We start from the raw sequence: 27,345 nt of genomic DNA, 5'->3' as shown, positions 1-27,345 counted from the left end.
AATAGATTCAGATGTTTTAAATCAGGACTGAATTTGACATGTCTCTCACTTTGACAAAATCAAGTTATATTGCCAATTGCGTTGTACCTCCAGACTCCTGCATGAAAAATAGATCCTTCCATTTCCTTACTTTCTGACACGATGTCCTCTGCATCGTTCCTGGTTGCAGTGCCGATGTCGTCTTGCCTTCTGTCCACCCTCTTCCTCGCTTTTCTCTCCGTCTCCCTCTGTTGCCCTGCATTGATGTCTTCTGCCCTCATCCGCCTCCCTGGCTGCCCTGCGGTGCTGCCTGCACCTCCTCGCCTCACCGTTGCCGTCTGCGCCTTTGCCGTGACGGGGAGAAACGCTACGAGCCTCCCTGCACTCTCTGTTCCTGTGCCGATGGCCCCGATGACTCTGGTGGCTGTGCTTCTCTTCATCCCCGTGGCGCTCCACGTTTCCTTCGACGTTACCCAGAGACGTGCAGCTGAAACTGTGCCCCATGTTGGTTTCCATCAGCTGGGTTGCATCCACGCCGTCTGAGTTGGTGGATTTCTGGTGGTGATGGCGGTGGTAGTGGCAGTGGTGAGCAGCGCGGCGGCGGTGGTCAACATCCTGCCGACGATACTGCTGATCTAGCGGCAGCTCGCCGGGTGGGGTCTTGTTGGTGTTGTTGTTGCAATTGTCCTGCGGGTTTACCACCAATGGTCTGTCCAGGTGCGTTTTCACATCGCCACGTGCTTTCCGTGGGAATGACACCTGAGTGGGGTTAAAGAGTAGAGAGGTTTTTGAAACATTCATAATGCTAAAAGCATATCTAGTTTTGAAAAACACATTTCAGATGTTTGAGTCAGTGGTGGAAATTAAATAAAACTGAACAAGTCATGTGACTGGATGGCAATGACAACAATATCAAATCAATGAATAACAAGCAAGTCATCTTACAAGTACTACTAGTACAACTGAGATATATTGCACGAGATATCAATTGACCTTTGAGATCTAGCGCAATAGCACTGGGTCGAAGATGATATCTGAGCTGATCCAACACATGCTGGACTGAGGAAAGATTGGGCGAATCATCTGATCATAGAAAGATTTTAACTTGTTGCAGGAGTCACAATAACACACTCTACTGTTTGTGTACCCCAACTAACCATCAGAGGAACCTTGAAGTCACACCTTGTGACGGCCAACAACCCCATGAGTACGACCAGTGTGGCTCTCTTCATCATTAGCAGCACCGGTCCTCTCCCGGCGGTGCCACCACATATGTAGAGCATACCCTCCAAATGCTCTGTCTCTGCTCTTGTGTGAATGATAGCCTTTAAATTTCCATCTATGAACCTGAAGTATGGCGGACGGCGGTCATTGAGACACGGTGAAAGATGGCAGCGGGTGTTACAAAAGACTGAGATACGTGTAGCTAGATTTGATAGGGTTTTGTAATGCAACCGTTTTCCCTTTGTGCATTCTGTCATGGGTCACCAGAATCTTCACATCATGTGGGTGACTTCTTCCCTCCTAGGTTAACTGAATGTCAAACAGCCTCATGCAAACCCAGAGCGGAACAGATTTTAAGCTACAGTAAGTGATAAAGGTGTCTAATGAGTCTGCAAGACAACCATTGGGACTGAAAACCGTAACTTGCTGTTTTTGACTGACTTGAATATTCAGCTTGTATCACTTCAGCTTGACTAATGATGCCACCATTTGTGCCATCTGGTGTCCAAGTCAAGTCCTTGGAAACTGATTGTTTTTATTGGTCTGCCACTGTGCAAAATTACATCCAGCTCAAAGCATTCGCGCAGGTACTTAACTTCTTTTGTCATTAACTGTGCATTAAGAAAAGTCTTACTCAAACAATCAGTGTGTAACCTTTTGGCTTATCTATTGATCAACTTATTGGACTAATGTGTTATTGGTATAGCCAACACAAGACAACACAGTGTGCTTTCGATAATTTGTAAGGCTTTGAAAAGTTTGTTAAAATTACCATTACATCCTTCACACTAGGCCTTTAAAGACTGCGTAACACTTCTAGAATATACAGTGGGTACGGAAAGTATTCAGACCCCTTTAAATTTTTCACTCTTTGTTTCATTGAAGCCATTTGCTAAAATAAGAAAAGTTCATATTATTGCTCATGAACGTACACGCAACTTCCCATCTTGACAGGAAAAAAAACAGAAATGTAAGAGTGAAAAATTTAAAGGGGTCTGAATATTTTCTGTACCGACTGTACAGCAGAGATGCACACTTCAGCAAACAGAGCAGCGTTTTTATATTCCACGTAAACAGTTTAAATTTAAACTGTCATGTTTTCATTCAGTTTGCTGAGCCATGTCCAGCTGATCGTCTTGCCTCGGATTCATTTCTGACCCGCTCCAATTTTGAGTAGCCTGCCACGTTTGAGTGCGGCTCTCGGGCTTCCTCGGCGTGGCCCACTTTAAAAATGCAGCTTCAGGTCGTCCCATATAGCAGCGCAATGGCAGCGATTTTTCACAAGCTTAAAGTTATATTACACCCTGGAATTAAAACATCTGTGGAGCCAGCATGACCTAGAATGAACGGTGGCTAAAAACCAGGTCAGAACCAAACATTCCAAGATAAGTTGTTAAAATAAACTCAAAATTTAACTTTAAATCAACAAAAGTTGCAACTGGTGGGAGAAAACGGGTGTGTGTGTGTGGGTGGGGGGGGGGGGGGGGGGGGGGGGTACTTGCCTCCTCTCCTTCTTCTCCCACCTTCCAGTCATCCTGTTCCAGTTCATTGTAGAGAGCCTCACGACTCGTCATCAAGTTCTGCCGCCGAATCTCGCTGGTTCTCTGTTCCCACACAGACTTATTGGGCTTGGTGTGGTTCTTCTGCTGCTCCTTCCTGTTGTCAGAGATTGGGATGAAGTAAACAAAAAAAAAATGTTCCGGGGGAATTTAGGAGGAAAACAAAAGTCACAAGAAATTTGAGACAGAAGACATCCAGGGGGATGGTAAATCTGAATTAGAAGATGAGTGTTGTAATGAATAAGGGTGTGAAGCGCGGTAAGATTGAACGTGACGTGCTCGCATGCTGCACAGAACCTGCGCAATAAATGGATGAAAATGTACTGGAAATCTCAGAGGTTTGAAGAATCACAGTAGAAATATGCCGCATGCGAAAGGTACTGTAGAAAATGTGACCTTAATTCTCAATATAAAACTAATTTCCCAAGGTAAAAATGTGTTAATCTTTCCACAGCAGCAGATTGTTAATGTTTAAGTAGCAAGCTGCTTGAAATCTTGCAGTCAAAGCCTCGGCTAACTAACTACAGGGCCTGAAGAGTCTCCAAAGTGACTTTGAAGGAGGCGGCAGGTTTGTTTGAGCTCCGTTTTGATGTCAGCGTTTCTCTTCTGCAGGGAACAGAGTTTAGACTGTCCGCCTCTCGCTTTTCTATACGCCACAAAGCCCTGAATCTGTTCTTTTCACTCCGCGAACAATTGCCTCATCATATTTTATAGGACGGCGTGTCACTTTGCGCGTGAGGGAGTGTGCTGTGTGTTTGTGAATGCCTGCTGCCAATCACTAATGATGAGAGGCAGCTGCAAAGGACAAGCGGTTCACGTGGTTTATGTCTTTCCTGTGCATGTGCATCCTATTTTAGCAAAAGAGTAACAAAAGGGACCTTAGCTTTGCGAATGTGAAGGAATTTATTCATATAAAAATCTTAGGATTTTATAAGGCCATGCTTGTAAAAATGTGGACTCGGTGATAAAAGCCCTAAATTCAGTTTCTTGCAAAATATGAATAATAACCAAGATCAATTAAAAAATATTTTTATTTAAAAAGAAAATGCCATCATGCCCAAACTACACAGTACATGCACTCAGTACTTGTGTTGTTTACATGTAAAGGGATCAACCTGGATTGTTGGAGCTGGTGTTTCAAATTTTCTTGAAAATATCTCCTACATTCTCTATTTGGATCAGTTCTGCAATCAATCACAGGTCAATAAACCTGCTACTGGTATTTCTTTGGTAAAGTGTGCAGGTGGAAACTTCTGCTGAAGAAATGAAAAAAAAAAAAAAACAGCTTCTCAGCAAGTGGAAGCAGGAATTTCTGTTTTTAAAGAGTGTTTTTTTTTTTGGTCTGATGTAATTTTCATTATGATTAACAGAAATAAAGGCTTTCAAACATCCATGTGTGTATAATTAATTTAAATAATGTGTTTCATTTAGCGATAAAGCTCCTGAAATAAATGAGCTTCTCAATAATATTCTACCTTATCAAATGGGTCTGTAAATGAACAGAAGTAAATGCTGAAGAGCAGGGATGGACCGATATGGAAGTTTGGGCCAATACCGATATCCAATATTGACATTGCTGTTGTGGCCGATAACCGATGTTGACTGGTATTATATTTATTTCCTTATCTTAGCAGCATCGTCATGCAATGAATAGTTATCGCAGACCAAACAAACACCACATGGCCAGCCCTCTGCCCCTCCAGAAACAAAAACGACAAAAAGATGAAAGTCAATAAGATGAAAGTCAAACTGATACTGATATGTTAAAAATAAACAAAAAACCCCACTAATATCAGCTGATACTCATATGAATGCTGATTGTGTGTCATTAATAGCTTCAGTTTTTTCAATTGAATTACTGAAATAAATTAAATGTCAATATTATTCTAAATTACTTGGATGCACCTGCCTAGCCACTGCATTTTACAAAAACCTTTACACATACTGTATCTGTGTGATTAATTGTACTCACGCAGCAATCGACAGGTTGGCAGCAGACAGCGGGCTGACCTCTGCCACCTCCTTAGCCTTCTGCAGTGCCGTCTTTTGATTGGCTGCCTCCTCCTGCTCTTCTTCGTCCTATCAGAGAAATATTGGTTCAAATTTCAAAACTTTGTTCCAATGAGCAAGACACAAATATACATGACACAACAGAACACATGAACTTGAAGAAATACATTTGAAATTATTAAATGTGATCACACACTGAGAAAGATTGTTCAAAAATTAACAAATGAAACCAAAACGAGTCAGAAGATAATATGTTTTGGTAATTCTGAGTAGGTTTGTCACATTGGCATAAATATGTGATCTACGATGTGAAGAAATTATTTGCAAAGCTGGAAAAAATTAACTCAATAAATCCAAAATAACAGTTTATATGAGGGATTCTGTACCTTAGTCAGTTCCTGGGCATTGGCCAGATTGTCAACAGCGATAGCCAAGAACACGTTCAGCAGCGTGTCTGTGGTGGGAGTTAGGGAAATATTGATGCTGCTTTTCAAAAAGCTAGGGATTAAACTAATTTATATATATATATAAATAAAATTAGGTTCCACCAAAGGAGTCCTGTGGTTGCTAAACCAAACCAAAATCAAAATGAAGTTTAAAAGCAGAACACACTATATGTACATATGAGTAAAATTCTCAAAATATTAAATTGATTTATTTTTAGACTGTATAAATGACAAGTTGACTGACACATTTTTAATTAAATAAACATAGCTAGCATATGAGGGCAGGATACAGTTGCCAAAGAGTGTGAGGACGATGAAGAAGATGGAGAAGACCATTCCTTTGTCCTTTACTCCTCCCTGCGACTCAATGCCGTCGTACATCACCATGTTCCAGTCCTCTCCTGTCAGGATCTAAAGAGAAAGGAGGAGAGGAAACTTCATTTCATCAATAACATAAAAATAAAATTAAAAAAAAAAACAAAGAAAACTAATCTGCACATAGGCTGACCGAGACAGAGTTTTGTTTGTGTGATTTTGAGTTGAGCCATTCCATTGTAGCTCCAGCTGTACGTTTTAAAGTCGTCATGCTGCTGGAAAGTAAATAGTTTACTATTTTTATGTAAAATCTTAACAAAATGCATTAAACTGTGTGGCTGTTGCATAACAAAATGTTAATTTTAGGGGTTATGGGTACCTTTGGAAGACTTTGTTAATGTTACAGAGACGCTCTAGACAAAAATAACTCTACGTAGGCATGCGTTGTATTTTCTTTACTTTGAAATCTTTTAAGTTGATCTCCGACTGATTCATACACGTTTCTTACTATATGTAATAAAAGGACGTCATAACTTGCTTTTTCTTACCTGAAACACCGTCATGATTGCTGCTGCAAATGTATCAAAATTGGTAGGCGGAGTTCCTTCTTCAAAGTTGAATCTGAGAGGAAAGTAAGAAGTAATTCCGAATCCAGCAGTAATAACAACTCCCAAAACAGAAGAAGATGTAAAGTTTGCACCGATACTGACAGTCCTCCGAAGAGCTGCATCCCCAACAAAGCAAAGACCACGATGAAGAGGAAGAGGAGGAAGAGCAAGCTGACAATGGACTTCATGGAGTTTAACAGCGAAACCACCAGGTTCCTCAGTGGCGCCCAGTACCTGAGGAAGAGGAAGAGGAAGGTCAGAGCGGTGCAGGTAATTTAGTGTTGAGGAAGTAGAGATGCTAAGGAGTTGTAGAGAGAAAATAAAAAATTTGTCAATAAAAATAGAAGAAGAAATCGAAACGCATGAAGATAACAGTCTAAACAGGATGTTTTTTTCTGTGGTTAAACAAATTGTGCAATTTATGCACAATTTTTGCAAGAAAGAAAGAAGCTCCGTTAAAGGAACACTCTGGCTTATAAACATATTCCCATTATATTTTGGGCTTAATCGCATTACCTCTCCAGAAGTTTCTGTGACCTACCTTTTCAACCTGCGTTCTCTTTTTTTCTTTGCCCTCTCTGTTTTTTAGCTTTACCATGTCCTAAGTCAAACGTGTTTTATTTCTGATACTTAGAATATATTTAGTCTTCCTTTGTCCTCTGTTCTTACTGTCCCTGTGAGACCCTGATATGGCATCATTTGGATTTCAGGACTTCAATCTTCCCGTGACCTTTACCTTAGGGCGATAACAGTTAAAGTTCCAGAGAGAGTAAATTCAAGGTCTGTCCACCTTCATAAAACCGGAACAGCATCTGCTCACGTCCGTTCGAGATTTACTGCCTTTGGATTAGGAGATTTTGGATCTCTAATTTCAAAACGCTACTAACGTTACGGCAACAATCTACGAAGAGAAGAACAGATCAGATCTATTAAGCTTCCTGATACCGCCGTTAAGATTTCAGGCGTCTGTCTCAGGTTGCTTGTATATGAGAAGAATTTGACAAGTGTTGAACTGACAAAAGAATTAAAGTGAAATCTAAATAACTAAGGATTTTTACTTTACTTACTTGGTTACTTTGAAGATACGCAACAGCCTGAGAGCTCGCAACACGCTGATTCCAAATGATGTGCCTGGTTTTATGGTGGCCCACACAACCTCAAAGATGCTACCAACAATGACCTGGAAACACGCACACCCACACACACAGAAAAACACAAACAATACATCTCCACTTTGGTTATTTTGGGAATGTAATTGAGCTGAAGTGCAAATCGTCTCTACTCGTCTAAAGCGCAAATAAATCCGGAGCGTTTCAGATGTGCAGACTCAAACGTCTCTGTTTGCTGCACTTTTCCAAGTGGCCATGGGTGTTTTAAATGCACTAGAAATACAACTTCAGGAAAACAACTAGAGAACAACAGTGTACACACTTAATAAATACTTTATAATCTCAAAGCAAACCCACCAACCAGGTAACTGAAAAAAATGTGCTTTAGTTGAATTCGATCAAAATCTACCAACTTAATTTCTTAGTTTTAGATGTGCTTAAAAATAGCTGCTTAGAAACAATCAAATATTAATTTATTGTTATTTTCTTGCATAGTTTCTAACTGCAATAAATGAGGAGTATTTAGTAAATTACTAGTTGGCAATCCTCCGTGTCTTCTTTGCTGCAATATTTGTTCCCGTATCATTTAGAGGAAGAGAACGAAGGACGCCGAAACGTTTAACCAGCTAGAACACTACTTCCTGTCTTGCCATGCATGTTGATGTATCAAGTTACTAAGTGTGAGAAAATGTGGCCGATCTCGTAAAGTCTTTGAAGTTTCTGAGTTGTCGGGATAAGTGGAATATACAGTAAATGGTAAAATATTTCTTAGGCAATTTAATTGAAAAGTACAGCAACTTGATCCTTAAGCATGGAAAAAAAGTAAGTAAAACAATTTATGTTACTTTCACAGCGACATTTATGTACTGTTTTATTTATTTGTATAGTAAAGATTAACTGATAAAAATTCACCGCTCTAAGTGGCAACATATTAGTTAAAAAACTCAGAAAGTAGGGTCAGTTCATGTATAAATACAAAATTAAATTAAATTAAACGCAATGTATTACTTTGTTAAGTTAATAAATGTTCAAGTGACAAAACATTCATTACCTGAATTAACTAGAAGTAGGGTGAATTGATCCTTAAGTGTATAAGTGACAAATAAAACCAGACAGGACACATTACTGTTGCTTTGAGGTTTGATTTTTATCCCACATTTAAGGATCAACTCACCATCTAGCAATAAACCTTCAATGCCCTACAAGCGGTCAAACATTTGTGAGCTGAAATGATCTGAAAGTCGGGTCTCGCTTTTTCAGTTCAAGCATCTCTCATTCGGTGGTGAGTGAATCTTAAACGGCGCAGACAGAGCATCTGCACAGAATAGAATGAGATAAAGAAATCTCATTCTTGATTCGTTGCTGTGAGATTTAAGTCGCTGTTGTGTCGAATGTATGCCACCTTAGAGTGGATGTGTTCATTTTCCTTGAAAGAGCCTGGAATTTTAAAAACAAAACTCACAAGCAAGACGGGTAAAATAGGCTACACTGGTGACATGTTTTGAAGCACCGTTTGGAGCTAAATATGAACAAACTTAAACCTGATCCATTCAAAAAAATATGAGCCGTTACATGAAGCGAATGTGTGTGTGCAGGTTTGTGTGCACGTCGGGGCACTCACCACACAGTCGAAGCAGTTAAATGAGGAGTGGAAGTAGGGCTGGATGCCCAGACCGTACATTTTGATCAGCATTTCAGACATGAACAAACCGAGGAAGATGAACTCTGCATAGACTGGAGGAGGGGAGAAGAACAGGAAAAGTGAGGAAGGTGCGATGTTTGTAGAGGAAAGGGAAACAAATGTAGAAAAAGGAGGGAATAAAAGTTGAACAGGGAGTGGAAGTAGCAGCAGACAGAGACAAATGTAAGAAAAACGGAGAGAAAGTGCAAATAAAAGCAGAGGTGAGGCCGAATACAGTCAGAAAGGAGCGTGCATGAGTATTTGACAAAGACTAATAGGAGTAGAAGTCAATAGTGGCGTGAGTGGAAGAGTATATGACAGCGTAGTGATAAATGGACTCCACGAGGAACTCCAGCTTCATATGCTAATGGTGTTGGATAGCAGCCAGAGACAACAAGGGGATTCTGCTGAATGCGTCTCGCATGTCAGTACCAACAAAACCGTAGCGCAACTACACAGTAAATAATCTGGATTATTTAACCAGATCAGGCAAACGATGTAAGCAAAAAGTAAGAAAAATCTACAAAAGCACAATGAAAGTGAAAAGTATCTCAAACCACACGTTAAAAACTGAATCACCGCTGAATGTTGCACTGATTAGAAAAGCAGTTGTGTGCTTTGTGACCAAAGTGTGACAGCTGACGAAAAGTTAGCCAGAGCCGAGTGTGCGTGTACCCACAGAGAAAGTCGGAAAGAAGCTCTGGCTGGTTGTAATGCACCACGGCCACACAGATGGTGTTGAGGCCCACCAGGCAGAGCACTGTCCAGTAGAAGGCCTGCGTCTTCACCATCTTCCGGATGAAGAATCGCATCCGTCGCTCTTTTTTACTGTAATTCGTCCCGTCCTTACCGCTCTTTATGCTGGAGCGAGCAAATCCTACGGGCAAGAAGGGCAACTCAGAGGGGCCGGCGTTTGGAAAGTCACACAGTCAACAAACTGACAGCAATAACTTGGGTCGTGGAGCGTGTCATCAAGCTTCGGTCATGGTGTTATTTAGTCATGGTGACATTAATAACATTTCACCATGAATGAATGTGAATGAATACTATTCATTCACATTAAAGAAGTTTAAAGTTAAACATTTATATATTAGCTTTAAACTATAAATGTCACAGTTTAAAGCTAAATATTTAACTATGCTGTTCTATATATAGCTTACAAACTATATATTAAGTTTCAAACTAAATATTTAGCTATAAATAAAGTAAAACAGACTAAATATTTAGCTAGCAAGTTAAATATTTTGGCCTCAAGCTAAGTATTTAGCTTGTTAATTAACTAAAGATTGAGCTCCATACTAAGCTAGCTAACCTAGCTAAACTAAGCTAGCTCATGCTAAATATAAAGAGAAGCACTGAACTAAATATTTAGATTAGAGGTAAATATATTTAGTCACACACTAAATATTTATGTTGAGGATAAATATTTACCTTGCTAGCAAACCAAATGTTTAGTTTTCAACTACATATTTAGTTTGAGGTCAAATATTTAGCTCGAAGCTCTTTATTTAGCTTGATAGCTAAATATTTACTCTGGAGTTAAATATTTACTTTAGCTTGAAGCAAAATACGTAGCTTCTTAATTGTGTTTTTACTTTGAAACTGTGGCATTTATAAATAGGGCAACCCACAAACTTCATCATCCACAGTTGATGAAATATCAAGTGCACCATTCACAAAAGATAACCAAAAAAAAAAAAACAACTTTAAACTTTTACAAACGCTTCTTTCCCCCGTCTTTTTAAATTCTGTTAAAACATCGCTACTAAAATGATTAATAACCAAGTTATGAAATGTGTATTACCATTTTTTCATTTTCCTTACCTACTGCATCTCCTATGTTGTCCTCTCCTTCCTCCTGATTCAACAGCTCTGTTTTGTTATTTCTGGTTTTGATGGTTGGCCTTCGTCTCGAACCTAGGGAGACACAGGAAATGAAGATTGGTTATTCATCCCACTATTTTCTGAAATGTCAGTCTCTCGCGTCTTCTCGCTTGTTGACGTACACACGCTACATTTATTCACTTGTTTCCACATTTAAAATACTAGTCAGAAATCCAATAGCACAGTACATTTATTCAGATGCCATCTCTTGGAGACTTTAAATGAAAAGTTACACATCAGAAGTAGTACAAAGAAATCTGTTGTGTTTCTGGGACACATTTTGATGCCGTGGTCACCAAGTTCTCTTATTCTAAATTGCTATAATCTCACAAAACTCTGGAGGTGGAACTCGCAAAAAGACGCAAAGAAAAAAAAAAAAAGACAATCAGTTACCATCAAAGTTCCCCGTGCCGTCTTCCTCAGCCAGAATCACCTCCTCTGTAAAAATGAACGAGTAGTAGATGTAAATGCAGCAGCCGGAGCCGTGCGTATCGGAATGAAATGTGTCCATCAGCATGAACTGACCCGCTTTGCAGATCCACTCCAGGTATCCGTTGAGCTCTCGCTCGATCTGCTGCTGCCGCCTCAGCTTGAGGAACTCGCTCCTGTTCTCCACCCGTTCCCTCTCTTTGGCAAATTCGCTGTGGAAACATTTTACGTCACGTTCTTTCTTGCTCCACTCGTTGTGACATCACAAAGTGCACAGGAGCAACGCGGAAGGGAAACGTGGAAGCTGTTTGCGGAGCTACAGGCGGAAAGAGTTCAGGCCATACCCTGAAAGCACGCCCAGCACCAGGTTGAGCATGAAGAAGGAGCCGATGATGATGAGGGGGATGTAGTACATCCAGTTCCACATGCTGCCCTCCACGTCGTTGCTCTGCAAGAGAAAAGTCACACGAAGGATTCAGCAACGTGTGATTTCAGGTTCCACATGGGGCATGAAACTTGATGTGTAATCTCAAAGCTTTCTTCTGGAACAAAAATTCCAGTGGCTTTCTTTGGTTTGACATGAGAAGTATGAGGTTTAAATGCATGTGGCCCCGCTCTGCTCCGCTCCTATCAACCACACATTCTCCCTTTACTCATCCTGCGGTTACAACAAGGAACAAATTGGAGCTGGAAGACGTTAAAAGCTAAATACAGGAGAAAGACACTATTAAGCATATTAAACTGGGAGCTTATTAACAATCATATGTTGCGTTTACTTGGGAAGTTGAGTTGGGTCCGGCAAAACGTCTCTGCTTTGGGTTGGATTTTTTTTTAGGTCTGATCTAAAGTGGAGATGGAAAATTTCATGGGATTCTTATAAATCATCAAATATTTTCAATATTTTCCGTTTTGGGCATTTTGTTCTCAACTTTTCTTAGGTGCCGTTTGCCAACAAACGTTTTGAGCCAACCATGCATCATTTTCTACCCACCAGGGGGCGTTTCAATCCAGCTTTTGAAGCCGTTTTCTATTTCACAAAGTTTACCAACAGAAGGTTTCCCTTAACTTCTTCTTTTACTTTTTGAGTGGGGTCTTAGTCTGTCTTATTTTAAAAGAATCGACTCCCTCCGAACTGTAATCAAAACCCTTCGACAAACCGAAATGTAACAAAGTTTGCAGAGCGTAAAAAGCAATAAATTACATTTTACAATAGATGTCAGGTGTGTTGATTTTGCGTATATGTAGCTTTTTTTAAAGGTACAAGCAAACCAGAAAGCAGGTGCTTTCTTTTTAGTTAGGGAAAAAAAAAAAAATCAGTCTTGGTCCAGTGTTGAGTTGCAGCTCATTTTTCACTCTCATTCATTTGTTGTACCGAGTTGCTCATTGTGGACGCAAACACAACGACTTTCGTTTGCCTCCACCACTAAACAAACTCAACTGACAATCCGAAAAATGACCTTAATGGCAATATCATCTTTCCATTTTTTGATTTAAATGAAACTCCCAACATGGATCTGTCACCTGGCCACCGACTGGCTGGTGTGTTTGTGTGCATGTGTCAGGTTTATCTTTATCCAGACGGCACAATGCGGCCTGCCACATGGCTATTAAACTTTCATCGGTTTCCTCCTGACTGCATGTGTGAGTGTGGAAGTCAGGCTTCATCCATCAGAAAAGATGTTAAATATAGACGGACCAGAATAGGGACCTGAAGAGAGGGAGGTGAGGCAGGGGGAGAGGGATGGTGTCTAAAAGCAAGAAAAGGGCAGATGAGAAGAGGTCAAGCTGACGAAAACGAGGAAAGATGGGGAAATACATTTTGGATAAAGTCTTTAAGCACGATTTTAATTTACATTTTTGTTTTTCATTTAGACATAAGAAATTTAAACCAAACTCCTATTTTCCCACATCTTTGAGAGTCCATAAGTGTGCGCCAAATATCTCCAGATTCTATTTTAATAATGCGCATTGCTGTGATGCCACTGCAAATACTGATGAGATCATTTAAGATCTTTTTCAGGAAAAATGTGAAACTCCAACTCACTCTAGGAGTCAAAATTGTTGTTGTTTTTCCAATTTTCTTTGATTCGTTTTTTTTTCAGGATTCTGCACATATGACATGTCTACATTGTCTAAAACAAGTAAATAGTTTGTTTTGAGTGTTTAGGCTTTGATGTTGTTAATTTCCCAAAGTACGTTTTTTATTTTTTTTTAAATCAAACCACAGGAGATGTAGTGGTCAAATTTTTTTTAAATACTTTGGCATTTGGGTCAAAGCTAAAAGATTTGAGAAAAAAAAATATCAGATCACATTTGTTAAGTTTTAGAAAGACATAATAAATTGCTGGTCTATTTTTTTTTCCCAGAACAGTAACAAGAAGGTGATTGCAGAATCTTGGAAGTAGTTCAAATAGTAGCGGAGCGGCTGTTTAGAAATGAAATCTTCAGGGCTTGTTTAGAATTTAAGTGCATTTCTTTGTTTAAAGAAAAGCTGAGCTCAAGTGTTTATTTTATTTTTTCTTAGACATACATAGTAGAGCATGTCTGTCCATCCTTCCATAGTGATGCACTGGAAGACTGTCAGAATAGCGAACAGGATGTTGTCAAACTGAGTGATGCCGTAGTTTGGTCCAATCCAGCCACTTTCACACGATGAGTCGTTGGGGCACAATCTGGAGGGTAGTTTGGGACCACATGGGCGATCTTCCACTTTCTCCTCTGGGTAGAGAGGGACAAAAGACCAATATTACCATCAGTTGTTATGAAAATGACATACATATCAAATGCGACTAAAAAGAAATGTAACTTTGTATCTCCACGCCTTGAAATTGGGCCTTTGTCTCTTTAAGAAGCTCCTGCTCTTTCTGAAACTCCGCCTTCAGGAAGTTATTACAACACGGCTCCTCTATGAACCCTTTAACAATGTCTTTACCAGCGTTGCACTGAGAAGTAGCTCCTATATTGAGCTCAGATAACAGTTCCACCAAGTGTTTGCTAATTGCTGCTGGCTAGTCTGAAAGAGCTGATATTACCATTTATTTGGCAACATGGATTATTTAAGTCTCACAAAAATGCTTTTCACAGCACTATATGCACTGTGAAAATGTACTATGTTGTATATTGCCTACAAAAAAGACATTCCTACCACTAACTTTTTCACATTTTCTCATGATGCAAACTGGAGCGTCAACGTATTTCATTGGAATTTTATGTGTCAGACCGACACAACGTAACACGACTGAGGAGTGCAAACAAAAGCACTTGTCAAAAACTGACTCAATCATTTGTTGAAGACTCTTGTGCTGCATCATTTTTAGATCTCATTTCACACAACAATTCCACTGAAACAGAAGTTTGTAGTTGTAAAAAAAAAAGAAATTGGGGGGGGGGAAGAGCTTAAGATGTATGAATCAGTTTTGCAAAGAACTAGCAAATCAGGTTCAGAGGAAATCAACCAACTGGTCTATAGGTGTCTTCACATTGGACCAAATATACAGCATTTATATGCTTTTTTGATGATTGTATTGTAATACTCAGAGATGCATAGAAAAGTTCGTATTTATCTTCTGTTGATTTACTGTCCCCTGGTGGCAGGGTTGAAGTTAGGTTTTGTTTGCGTTTTGCCTACAACGTGGCAGAGGGACAGAGTTCCCACTTTTGTTCGAGCCTTGACGTATCTCTGTCCGTAAGTAGCTGCATGCTGTTGTACTAGAATGTTTGGCAGAAAATAATTAAGTTTGTCAGATGTTTATAACGTTTTTGTGTTAGCGTAGCCGCGGTAATGTGTCCCAACCGCCTTCGCAGCGACACGTCGCGAATTTCTAACAGTCTTCCGTAAGTTCATGTGTTTCTACGGAAACGGCTTAAATCCGCAACACGTTCATTTGACGAGCTCCGCACCATTTTATTTTATTTGTATGTTTATTTTAGGACCAAATATGTATTTGCGATGTTCAAAATGTTCACGAATATATTTTTTTTACTGCTAATTTTTCGGTTTTACATAAAAAGCTCAGAACACAATCAACGCCTTTAGTTTAGTTTTTGTTAGCTATATCCGTCCAGCGCGAGGACAGAACAATGGCGGATACAATGGCGGACACGGTCACTTCTCATTTCCACTTCATGCTTACTTGTAACGGGGTCAGCGCAGGTTGTATGGAACTTTCCCATGTAGAACTCCAAGCCGATGATGGCGAACATAAGGATAGCCACGAACAGCAGCAGGCCGATCTGAAGCAGGGGGATCATGGCCTTCATTATGGACTTGAGCACCACCTGCAGGCCTGGATGACAGTGGGAAATACTCAGAAGTTTGGAACAAAAACACCAAGAGGAAGTTCAAATAGGTGAAAATCTTTCCAGTGAGGTAAGGCGTATTACTCTATTTTATCAATACTCCAGCGTATCTAGTGCTAAAATCTCTACGTATTGACTGTTGACTAAAGATGGGGAGAAAGCTAAGCCAAGAAAACGTCATAAAAGTGCTTACATCCATTTATCCTGACCTATGAAGGTAATAGTTAAGCTAAATGTTGGCAGCTTATGCATAATCAGGTGAACGGAAATGGAAATTTCCTTTTTTGGAGGTCCGTTAAATTTTTTTTTTTTCTATTAGAAATAAAAATAAATCAGTCACAACTTACTGGGAATTCCAGACACCAGTTTTAGGGGCCGCAGCACTCTGACAGCTCGGAGCGTCCTCAGGTCAAGCTGAGACCCCACAGACGACAGAATTCTGCACAAACACAAGAAGAAAACGAGGGCGGTACTTTGTCAGTGGTTCTGTTGGTTCACTGGGTACGGCCGAGCAAAATTAAAGTCTTTAATTTCATTTCCGTCATCATGAAGACAACATTTCTCGTCTTCATGACGACTGGTATTAATCTTTACAATTCAATTACTTGAACGTTCCAATTCGCTCCTGTTTCAACCCTTTAGGAAAACTCAGGTTCTTGGAAACGGGGAAAACGTGATCTTTAAATAGCACTTCTGTAAAGAGATCTCTTGTGGATTTTTGGCATTAAGTGGAGCAATTTTTTGTTTTTCCCAGTTTGCAGGTCACACGTAAAGTTTGAAGATGACAAAACGCCACGTTAGTTTTTCAAAATGTTTGCTTTTTACCATTTCTGATCCGTCTTGTTTTTGATGGTCATACTCATTTAAAATCTATTTTGTTCCATTTTTGCCTTTTTTCCCTCCAGATATGATTTATTTAATTTTACTTTACTAGTGAACACAGGTTTATTTGTGTGGCACATTTCAGCAACAAAGCTCTGAAACGTGCAACATTTCCCATTTCAGCACTTTAAAACAGAAGAAACAACCAATCAGAGCCAAGAGGCGGTTTCTTAGTGCCGTCAATCAAGCTTGTACATGTGCCGCTCACACCTTCTCCCACTTGCTCTCTGCTTCACTACAGTTTATTCCCGATAGAGCCTGAATTGAATGCTAAAGCTAGTTAGCATAGCCACTGATGGTGGCACATAAACGGTTTTCTTGGAACGGTAAGTTGTTTCTTCACCATTAGCAGATTTAGCAGCACGTACATGTGAATGTGAGTGATTGACAGCGCCATGCCTCTCCGCCTGGCTCTGACTGGTTGTTTCTGACTGGAAGTGGTGCGTTTCTAGGAGGAGGTGGAAGAGCTTCATTTTTTTCCACTTATTTTCTGTATCATACTAAACTGTCACAACATAGTAGCGGTTTTAACAAATATGTAAAAATCTTTTTTTTAAATAAAGGTTACATAAATGCAACTTTAATGTGACACATACAGTGTATGTCTGTGGATTGCCTGAAGAATCTAGGTACATTTGTGTAGACTTTACACAAATGTAGCTTTAAAAATAAAAGTCTACTGAAGTATTGACTTATGGAGAAGTGCTTATAAACCTATGAAGAACTTTCTACATTTCTATTTCAATGACATTTTGAAAGACATGTACAATTTTCTTTTCACTTTACAACTATGCACATTAAATCTTTATAAAATGAATGAAGGTACACGAACACCGTCGCGGTTTATGTGAATTTCATAAAGAAAGGTTCAAGTGAGTGAAAAGCTTCCTGTTACAGGAGAAGACAAATGACTCCTTCCGTGCATTATTAAACACAGTTTCAAAGTAAATATTTTCTATAATTTAATACGAGACCATTTAACTGTATTTTGTAGTGCAGACTGTTTAAAATGTTGCAATTTTAAACATTAAGACTACAAATGAAATAAAATAAAACACAAGTTTGAACTCAAGAATAAAATAATTTAAGAGCCACATTTTCAAGATGAAGGCATCTTCATACAAAATAATCAATATTTGGGGGTTTTAAAGAAACCTGGCTTAACTGCATATTCTCCTGTCTTTTAATTTTTTTATTTTTTTTTTACATTTCCCTGTGATTTCCACCCTGACTCTTTCTCCAGCTCTTTTCAGGTTTGTTGCTAATTCCAGTAAGAGGTCATTTATTTGGAGACACAGCATGGCAGCCGAGCCACTCGTTTCCTCAATGGATTTTTAACAGCCACAGTTAAAGGCCATGCTGCGAGCCTCAACAGACCAGACCTCAGCAAAATGACCAGACTGCATCGCTCTGACACGACACCACGGTGATTCATGTTTTCTGAAGCCGCTACTGTGTTTCTGTGCACTTGAGGGGGAAATTCAAAGACAACTTGGATCAAGCGACATCACTTTTGTTGGATTATTAGTTTTTAAATACTTTCTCTTCCTTTTTACTCGCATTTCAGTGCTTTTTTTAAAATGCCGTATCTCTCAAATTAGGGTCCATGCGAAGCCTACATGTGCAGCAACCGTTCCCTGCTGCCAGACAACTCAATTCTTCAAGAAGCAGTTGTCCCTAGCAACAGCCCGCAGTACACGCCCGTGGCCAGTAGATGGAGCAGAGCGTGTGCCAGGGAAAAAAATAGGAAGAGAAATGTGGACAAAGAACTTCCACAAATAATAATGGAAAATACATACATAAGGAGGAAGTGTGAGAAAAATGTAATGAATGGAAGACTAACACAATGTCTTAGGTATAGTTGAAAGAACACAAAGCAGAGATAACAACGTGTGATGACTTGTGATTGTAAGGATCACCATAGTGATTTCTTTGATTTATTGCGCTCTTTTCTGATTGAAGCTGTCAGGAGTTTGAAGGAGAAATGATTGAACAGGCAGAGAAACATCATTAATCCAAACTACTCCGCTCACAAACAAATGTATTATGTCGACTACTGAATTTCTACATCGGTGACAATGTAATGAATGAACCGGTTGTGCTGCGAGATAAGAAAGAGATTTGGTGATTTTGAGAGGCGCAACAGTAACAGCTTGTAAATCTTCGATACGAGACATAATCAGCAGAAAACCAAACCGCAACCTGACTGCTATTGGTTTGGCAACAACACAAATGCTGGGCAAGAAAACCTACAGAAAATAAAGATACATGTCGCAGTACTCCTTAGTCCTACTTCTGCGTAATAAACTTCATGAAAATGGTAATGGATGGACAGCAATAAGAGGAATAGAACAAATATTTACTGACTAATGAATAGTCTCTGAACACTTGAGTAATCCACTGGAAATCATTTGATCGGCAATTTGATAAAACCTTGTTCGACAGCGGCTACTCCCTTACACATGCAAAGTGATGTCTTCTAATTTATCTGTTTTGTTTTTTTTTCCAGTTTCATCGGCTGATATAGCCTGTGGTTTCACTTTTAATTTAATATTTCTATTATGATTATTTCTATCATTATGTCTCATCTTTTGAAGGACTTTGAGTTACATTCATGTTTTAAACTTGATTTAAAACAAAAATTCACTGAATTAAATGCGTACAATCAATGGCTGATCACAGCGGCGAGATGAGAATAAATATTTCGGATGCCATTATATATCTTCTTTGTGTGTTGCTGTTAGAAGACAAAATCGGAATAAGACAAAAATCAGCAGTCTTAAAAAAGTCATGTTTTAGAATATATTTATCTGTATAGGTAAGGTTTCTGTAGTTTTTAGTGTCCCTGTGTATTACTGCCATATTAAATAAAAACAATCGGCTCTTGCTTAAAAGCACAACATAAAATTGTAAATCAAATGTAAAAAAAACCAGTGGGTATGTTGTCATGACGGTTTGGTAACACTGTCCATCAATTACACTGTTTTTACACATCTTCAACAGCTAACAAAAACAAAACAGTATCTTAAACTCTTATTTTGAAAGGCCTCACTTTGTCCATTTTATTAAAATCTAAGGCTTTTTCCTCACTGACCTATGCTACATTAAGCATGCTGTGGAGACAGATGGCTGAATGTTTCCTCCTGTCAGTAGCTGGCATGTATCTCTCTCTCTCTTTTGAAGGCGCGCTTCAAAATGGGCTTAAATATAATCATTCGAATGCTTTTGTTTATTTTTGAATATAACAGAGAATATATAAACACAAAATATCACAGAGGAGCTCCGTCCCTTTGAGACTGCGCCGGAGAGTCCTTAATGAAATACCAATTGTGAAGAAAGAAAGGCGGCGTCCCCTTAAGAGACGGAGAGCGTGAAAAAGAGTGAGCAGACTGAAAGGGAGTGATAGTCCTGTGTGTCAAAAGTGTTAGATCCGACTGCTGAGAAGGAGAGACGGCGCGGCTCGTAAGAGAAGCCAAAGCAGACAAACAGAGACTCCAGAGATGAAATAAGGCCGGGTTTTCTCTGCAGTGGGGACAGGTGTTTGGATGGTGATGACAGAGGCTCACGCTGCAGGGAAACACCAAACTGTTAACCCTGTAAAGCAGCACAAGCCCTGCAGAAACCGCGCTGCAGCGTGCTAACAGTGTGCTGACCATCCAGGAGTTTTCCGCATGTGTAAAACGTGCGTTTAAGAGGGGCCACTGTTCAGCAGCGACACCTTTTGACGGTAAGAAATTCAGGTTAGCACCGAGCTAAGGCTGCCCTCGTGAACTATCACATTCAAACTGATTAAATGTTTTGACTAAGTCAGTATTTTTTTTCACATAAGGTTGTAAAAATATTTTTTCCAGGTGTTCCACACTGAGGAAATAAAAAATCTGATCATTTTTAAGACATGGTTACTGTAATAACCATAAAATAGGCCTTGGATATGAATGGGCTCACCACGGCAACCCTTTAAAGATTAAGCAGGTATAAAAAAAAAAATAGACGGATGGATAAACTCCAACAAAATAAGACGTTAGTCAATGCTACTGTAAAATACAAAACAGATGTCATGACAGTTAACCATCTCTAATTTGCTTTTCTTAAAATTAAATGTTTCTGCTAAAAATCTCACAACTGTGAAGCTCTCAAATGTCAGAAAGAAAACTGAACAAACATTTCATCCCAGAAACTAAAGGTACCCAACTTAGTCACTTCGACATGGCCAGGCTTTGTTTCCATTATACACTATGCTAATTTGTACGTTTTGTGTTGTGTGTGAGTTTAAGCCTTCTGTGACTTTTTTTGCCTACAACATGCCATCGTTGAATTTACAACTTGCCTTTAAAGAACCTAGATAGGTGATGTCTGATCTCCCTACCGCATTGTCAAAATAATCAATATCTCAACATAATTGATACTAGAAAAATAACTCGTTCAAAGACGCTCATTTACATCAAAATCGACACAAACCGACAAATTTACATTTGCCCAAGTTGTCATATTTCCTCCAACCGCAATTCTGCAATAACAGATGCTGGGTGAGTACTCCCAGAAAAAAAAACATTTAAAAATACATACGCGACCATCTTTAGCCAGCAATGCTAACAAAGAAGCATTTTCACCTATGAGACAGACAGACAGGAAAAAAGTTAACCTGGAGGTTGCCCCATGCTAGCTGTGCTAAAGCTACAAGCTAATGCTACGACACTGATGTTTGACTTAAAAAGGTCAGTAAAGCTCACATATCTGCACCAGAGAAGCGGTAAGCCTCACAGTCAACATAAGCTAATGCTATCTGTGTAAATATTAGCGTCAAAGAATGGCCCAGTGAAGGTAAGGTAAGGTAATTTTATTCATACATCACATTTTCAGCAACAAGGCAGCTCAAAGTGAAGACTTTCCTTAATACCGACATAAAGTTTGAAATTTTAGCGTCATGACAACCAGAGGTTTGAGGTGAGAGACTGATTTGATTTTGATAACACGATAAGATCAGGTTGAGCTAAGGACATTAAGGTCTATTAATGTAGCCGATGGGAGGTGCATGCAGAAATGATTGCATTAATGACACAGTAAGGCCTTTGTGATGCTACTTATTCAAAACACCGAGTACAGTTCTGATCCGCAGCGTCTCCGTTTCTGCTGCAGCCGTCCTGATGAAGACCCACGGCTGATGATGACAATGGAGAGCCCTGATGAAGATCAGAGGTCACATGCTCCCTTCACTTTGGCCAGGCTCTCCTTGTTCACAGCATTGCCATGGCAACCGGCGATTCCTCTCTTTTTGCAGAGTCTCCACGGTTACCGATCTGCTCTCATTCACAAGCGTTGCCTAGGAAACGCAACCCCTGCTCATTGATGGAATCTCGGCATTGCCGCAGCAACGGGGATAGGAAGTGGGTCTCCTGGCAATTGATTTTTTTTTTTTACCCATCAAAACCCGCTGCATATCCCACCCACAAACACACACACACACACACACCTCCCTTACTTCGCCCTCTCACACCCTGTTCTGACAGCAGCTCTGGTGCATTCTGGCAAATATACCTTCTGCACACATAAGCACAACTTATCCTTGCTTGCAGACATCAGCCAAGCTGTTTAAGAGCAACGTTAAGCCACACACAGACACAGACACACATTCACACACACACACACACGTTTGATCAGATATGGCAGAGTTGGATGCAGCAGACAAGAGTTGTTGAGCTTCTGTAAGATCTATGCAAATGTTTCTCTTATACGCACAGATATATAGCATACATTGTATGTCAGAACTGGAATATTATTCGACTGATCAAACCTCAACAGTCATTTTAAAGTTTTCTTCTTTTTTTTTTTTAAATATTGCAAAAACCCAATGATAATACATGACGACAATTACACCAAACAAAAATATGAAAAGCACAGGACAGTCATGAAAAAATAACATTATTCTGGGGTTAGTGTCTGAGGACTAGCAAAGGTATGCCTCCATCCAAGTACACTGCAAAAGCACAAAATCTTACCAAGTATTTTTGGTCTATTTTCTAATGGAAATGTCGTAGTACACTTGAAATACCACAAAAATAATTTACAAGCAATTCTTCAGCATGAAATAGGATCTTGTTGAAAGTCAGCAATTCCTTAATATTGATGGAAAAAGTATTAGTTATTAGTGAAATAATCTGCCAGTGGAACAAGACATTATAACTTACAATGTGGGAAAAATGTGTCGTTCCACTGACAGATTATTTCACTTACAGCTGGTTACTTTTTCCCTCAATATTAAGGAATTATTGACTTAAAACAAGATCCGATGTAGTGCTGGAAAGTAATTTATTTATTTTTTATTTTTGCTTATTTCAAGCTTAATAAGATATTTGCACTAGAAACTAGACCAAAAATACTTGGTAAGATTTTGTGTTTTTGCAGTGTGTGCATGTGTGAGTGCCACTGGGTGAATGCGGCTCTATTCAGTACGACTAGAAAGGCGCTATATAAACGTACATATATATTCAGTCCATTTACTATTTATTATTTGTTTGGTAATTTGTTGAGAAGGGAGAAGCTGGCAAAGCCTGAGAACACCATGCCAACTGTAAAGTGCAGAGGTAAAGTATCAGGTTGTTAGAGTGTTTTACGGCAGGATGGACCAGTCCACTGCACACAGAGGACAGCGTCCAGAGGAAAGGACACCTTCTGACACATCGACTCAAGCCTCCAGACAGGAAGGTAACGTCAGACACAAATGGGACTTCCGAATGACGATGACCCTGAGCATACCGCCAAATTAGTTACGAAGCGGCTTAAAAGCAACAAAGTGAATGTTTTAGAGTGGCCACTTGAAAACCCTGGTGCTGTTGAACCCGTGCGAGAACTAAAACAGTGCGAAAAGCAGGGTGGCCTACAAACTTGACTGCACCAGTTCTGTCAGGAGGAATGGGACAGAACTCTGAGCAAGTTTTATGACAAGATTGTACCCAAAGTTATGGCTACATGTGTTTTTAAACAGTGCACATGAAAAATTGAGCTTCAAATGAATGTTATTTTAAATCTTAGAAACGTGAAAACCCCACATTTACTTTTTCTTTGTTCAGATGACAGAAAAGGTTGTGGCTCGGCTACGTGAATCATCACTTAATGCTGCAGAAAACGGCCATGTTGGTCCCAGTGTGTGTGGTTGTGAGTGTGGTGTGATTGTGTCTCATCTTTTCACTGTCAGCACTATTAGCAAAAAAAACGGCACAAATGCACCGACAACATGCATGCGCATACATGGGCGATGTGTGCATCATGTGGAAGTTGTGTGGGAGAGCCATGTGTCACCACAGTGTGAGCTCCTGTCCAGTCACCGTCTCCCACTGAGTCCTCAATGTTCGACTCCCTCGCTCGCACACGCTTACGCTTCACATGCACGCACAAGGCAGAATTAGACCACAGACGATGAAAATAAAACACACGAGTTAGAGGATTTCAACAGCGTGTTTCAGGATGCAATCAGTAAATAATGGTTGAAATTTAAGGAAAACCCTCGTCACCAACTGAGGAAGTCTCCCTTTGACGAAACCTTTCCCCATAGGTTTTATACTGTAAACACAGTCACAATAAAATGCACTACTTTCAAAAAAATCTTATCAATGGACACTTTGGAGCCTTAATGCTTATTATATACACCGATCAGACATTATGATCATCACAAGTAAGGTTAATGACAGAGCTAACCTCTGCATTATTCCACCTGAGTGGAATATATCAGGCAGCAAATGAACACTTTGTCCTCAAGAGTAATGATTGGAGCAAGTTTGACACGGGCCAAAGAGTGGTTGCTAGATGAGCGGGTCAGAAAAATCACCAGATCTTCACCTCTTGTGGTATTTTCCCAGTCTGCAGTGGTTCATTTCTATCAACAACAGTTCAAGAAAGAAACGGTAGTGAACCGGTAAGGGGGGAAAGTCAAAGTCAAGACACTTTATGTTTTCAATTTTGGTCCTCTTTGCTCTGTTGCAATAGAAAATTGTTCTGGGGCAGTTTGAGGAGCACGACGACTTTGAGGTTTTGACTTGGCCTCCAAATGTCGTACATTTCAATCCGGGGAAGCATCTGGGGACGTGAATATAAAACAACAAGCTAAAAACCTAAAAATCTGGGCCGGTATCGATATCCGACCAAGTACATACCGCATGGCCAAAACCCCTGAAACGCACACACAAACGGCAACAAGGTGTACATAGAGATCGGTTATTAAAATTGTTTGGTCGAAACCAATATCAACACCAACATATTGTGCATCGCTAGTTGCTAATATCATTGTGAACGACACGGCAAACTTGAAGAGTCTGTGGCCTCAATCTGGACATGCCGAGGTAAGTTAGGGATGTTTTAGTAGCAAAAGAGGCGCAGAATGTTTTCCCTAAATAGTCTAAATAAAATAAAATAAAATCAATATTTAATGTGATGATAAACTGCCTTTTCCAAATCTTAATCCTCTTATCAGGCTTTGTGATAGTTTATTTAACATACAGAAAGGTTAACTATGTCGTTTTAAGAACTCGATACTGCTTTCATTTCCTGTTGTCAGGTCCTGTTTGTGTTTTAATATGATCTTTGCGTATTTCAATGATAATAAAACTAAGATTCAATAGGACTGTCTGACAAAGAACTACTGCTGTTACAATGTGTTGCTGCAGTGTAAATAAAAAAAGTCTCATATGACTATAAACTTTTCACTGCTTATTACATTTATAGAAATAAAGGTAACTAATTGGATATTATATATTCAAAATGCATCTTTGACACAATCTGGAACATGGAATCACCTAATAAATAAAAGCTATCAAGTTTAATTCGATTTAAATAAGATGCACTACATGTACGCTGCAAAAACACAAAATCTTAAGTATTTTTTGTGTACTTTCTAGTGCAAATATTAATACACTTGAAAAAAACTAAGTCACAATAAACTTTTCAGCAAAGTATGGGAGTTTGTTTTAAGTCAATAATTCTTGAATATTGACAAACATTGACTTAAGACAAGCTCTTAAAACTTGTTTAAAAGTTATTTTTAAGTTACTTTTGTTCCATTTTTTCAAGCATACAAAGGTATTTGTACTAAAACCAAAACGACAAAAATACTCGGTAAGGTTTTGTGTTTTTGCAGTGCACTCTGTTAGAGTAAATCTACACTCACCGTCCTTTTCTACACAACCTGCTGCAGTGCTTAAAATCTTTGAAATGTGTTGAGACCAGTGAATTCACAACTATGATTAAATAAACGGAATTTCTAACCCGCATAGTGAAATGCGCATGAAACGGCTGGTTAAAACTGGATTCTGAACCACGTTAATGTCGTCAACAAAGACATTTTCCAAATGTTCCGCTTGTTCTAGGCCTTCCCCAGGAAGTCCGAACCATTTCCCAGTGGAGGGGCTCATTCATCAGAAACGAGGGGAACTCGGACCGGCCCAGGGACAAGAGACTTGTACACTTTCTGCCGTCAAGTCCCAACCCTTGACGCTGCATTTTGCTTCTCGTTTTATTTCACTCCGCAGTTTTTTCCCCCAGGTTGTCAAAGCTTGGCAGAAGAGAAGCACTCACTCACTTCAACATATTCTCCACCCTTTCCCTCAGTCTATTTTCTTGTAATATTGCTGATCTCAGCTGAGTGCGAACACTCAGCTGATAGACTCTTTCACTACCCCCACCACAACTAAACAAAAAGTTTAACCCGCCACCATTTCTTTTTTTGGGTTTGTTTTTTATCTCCTCTCTCCTCATCCTTTATGTACCTTGATGCTGTGGAGAACTAGAAGAGACTTAAAGAAAGTCTTAAGGAAGGAAAAGTTCCTTTCCTTGTGAATTCCCAGATTCCTGTATGCTGGTAGACAAGCTAATTGGCCTCATACTGGATAATATTGATGAACATTACATTAAAATTTCTGCTTCGACAGTCAATCCTCTGCCAACTAATTGTACAGAAATGTGTGTTTTCACTCACATGTTGCTAAAACTACAACACTTTCCGTGTCTTTAATCCTTTTTCATTTTTATCTCCCTGATTTTCTTCCTCTCCTGTCCCTCGTTTTTCTGCCAGAGGAATTCACAGGGACACGAAGTCTGGACTTTTCTGTCTGCCACAAGCCTTTTCTACCAAAGACGCGTGGGTTGGTGTCGCCGTGTATGTCATTTCAAATGGTTAAAAGTGCGTGCAGCATGTGTTTCCTACTGTCTGCAGACGTTCAAGATTGAATTTTCCAAACATTATTTGACCCCATGACATAGTAATGTTGTGTTATAACTTATTATTCGACATCCTCCCATAGTCCCAAAACATGGACTCTGAATTGTCCATGTTTTGGTCTCTATATTGTCTTTAGGTATTAATGTGTGTATAAGAGTGTGTGGTTTTGTGTATCTATGTAATCGTCCCGTGACCCTAAAAGGTTAATTGGGTAGACAATGGATAGACGGATATAATTCTTTAGGAATTGCTGCTTTAGAGCTGTAATATGACATCATATATATAATAATAATTGTATATTATTGTATTGCCTATGAATCAGTCTTGTCAACAGCTAGACATAAATAAGGGCAGTGCTCGTGAAGTCGCTTCACTCAAGTACTGCATGTTATTTGTTTAAAGTCAGATGTTAGCAAGTAACTTGGGTAGAAGTCACAAAAAGACTGATCTATTGTACTCAATGCGGTTCCACTTATCTGTATTAAGATACACGAAAGCTTTTGATCAATCCGATTCATCGATACTAAAATTTTCCCTCATTTCGTTCCAACTGATCAAAGTTCTTTCAATGAGACTTCAGAGAAACTTCAGTGTCGATTAGATTTGTTTCTGTGTTGCTGCCGCACTCTGTCAGTCGCCTCGCTCCAAGAGTAAACTAACCGCCCTTCGCTCACAAGAAAGACAAATTCAGGCATTTGGAAATAGTTAGTGAG

At 39.5% G+C, this 27,345-nt stretch overlaps 1 protein-coding gene across 18 annotated transcripts in view; it reads right to left on the bottom strand.

Annotated features, from left to right (window-relative positions):
• The window catches only part of cacna1a (calcium voltage-gated channel subunit alpha1 A), a 133,198-nt gene that overhangs the window by 62,787 nt on the left and 43,066 nt on the right, over positions 1-27,345 (bottom strand). For all 18 annotated transcript variants that reach the window (XM_023333826.1, XM_023333825.1, XM_023333833.1 and 15 more), the window contains 17 exons: positions 15,891-15,982; positions 15,378-15,530; positions 13,775-13,962; positions 11,589-11,692; positions 11,341-11,456; positions 11,209-11,253; positions 10,756-10,848; positions 9,611-9,808; positions 8,872-8,984; positions 7,209-7,321; positions 6,244-6,375; positions 6,082-6,154; positions 5,509-5,629; positions 5,159-5,226; positions 4,735-4,841; positions 2,706-2,859; positions 131-738 (listed from right to left, as the gene is read on the bottom strand). In XM_023333826.1, the coding sequence (XP_023189594.1) occupies positions 131-738; positions 2,706-2,859; positions 4,735-4,841; positions 5,159-5,226; positions 5,509-5,629; positions 6,082-6,154; positions 6,244-6,375; positions 7,209-7,321; positions 8,872-8,984; positions 9,611-9,808; positions 10,756-10,848; positions 11,209-11,253; positions 11,341-11,456; positions 11,589-11,692; positions 13,775-13,962; positions 15,378-15,530; positions 15,891-15,982 (2,478 nt within the window). The remainder of the gene's footprint in view (positions 1-130; positions 739-2,705; positions 2,860-4,734; positions 4,842-5,158; positions 5,227-5,508; positions 5,630-6,081; positions 6,155-6,243; positions 6,376-7,208; positions 7,322-8,871; positions 8,985-9,610; positions 9,809-10,755; positions 10,849-11,208; positions 11,254-11,340; positions 11,457-11,588; positions 11,693-13,774; positions 13,963-15,377; positions 15,531-15,890; positions 15,983-27,345) is intronic.

Source organism: Xiphophorus maculatus, chromosome 5, assembly GCF_002775205.1.
Source record: "Xiphophorus maculatus strain JP 163 A chromosome 5, X_maculatus-5.0-male, whole genome shotgun sequence".
Classification (NCBI taxonomy): Eukaryota; Metazoa; Chordata; class Actinopteri; order Cyprinodontiformes; family Poeciliidae; genus Xiphophorus; species Xiphophorus maculatus.
Note: the sequence above shows the minus strand (reverse complement) of the source record. Positions and strands in the feature narration are given on the sequence as shown.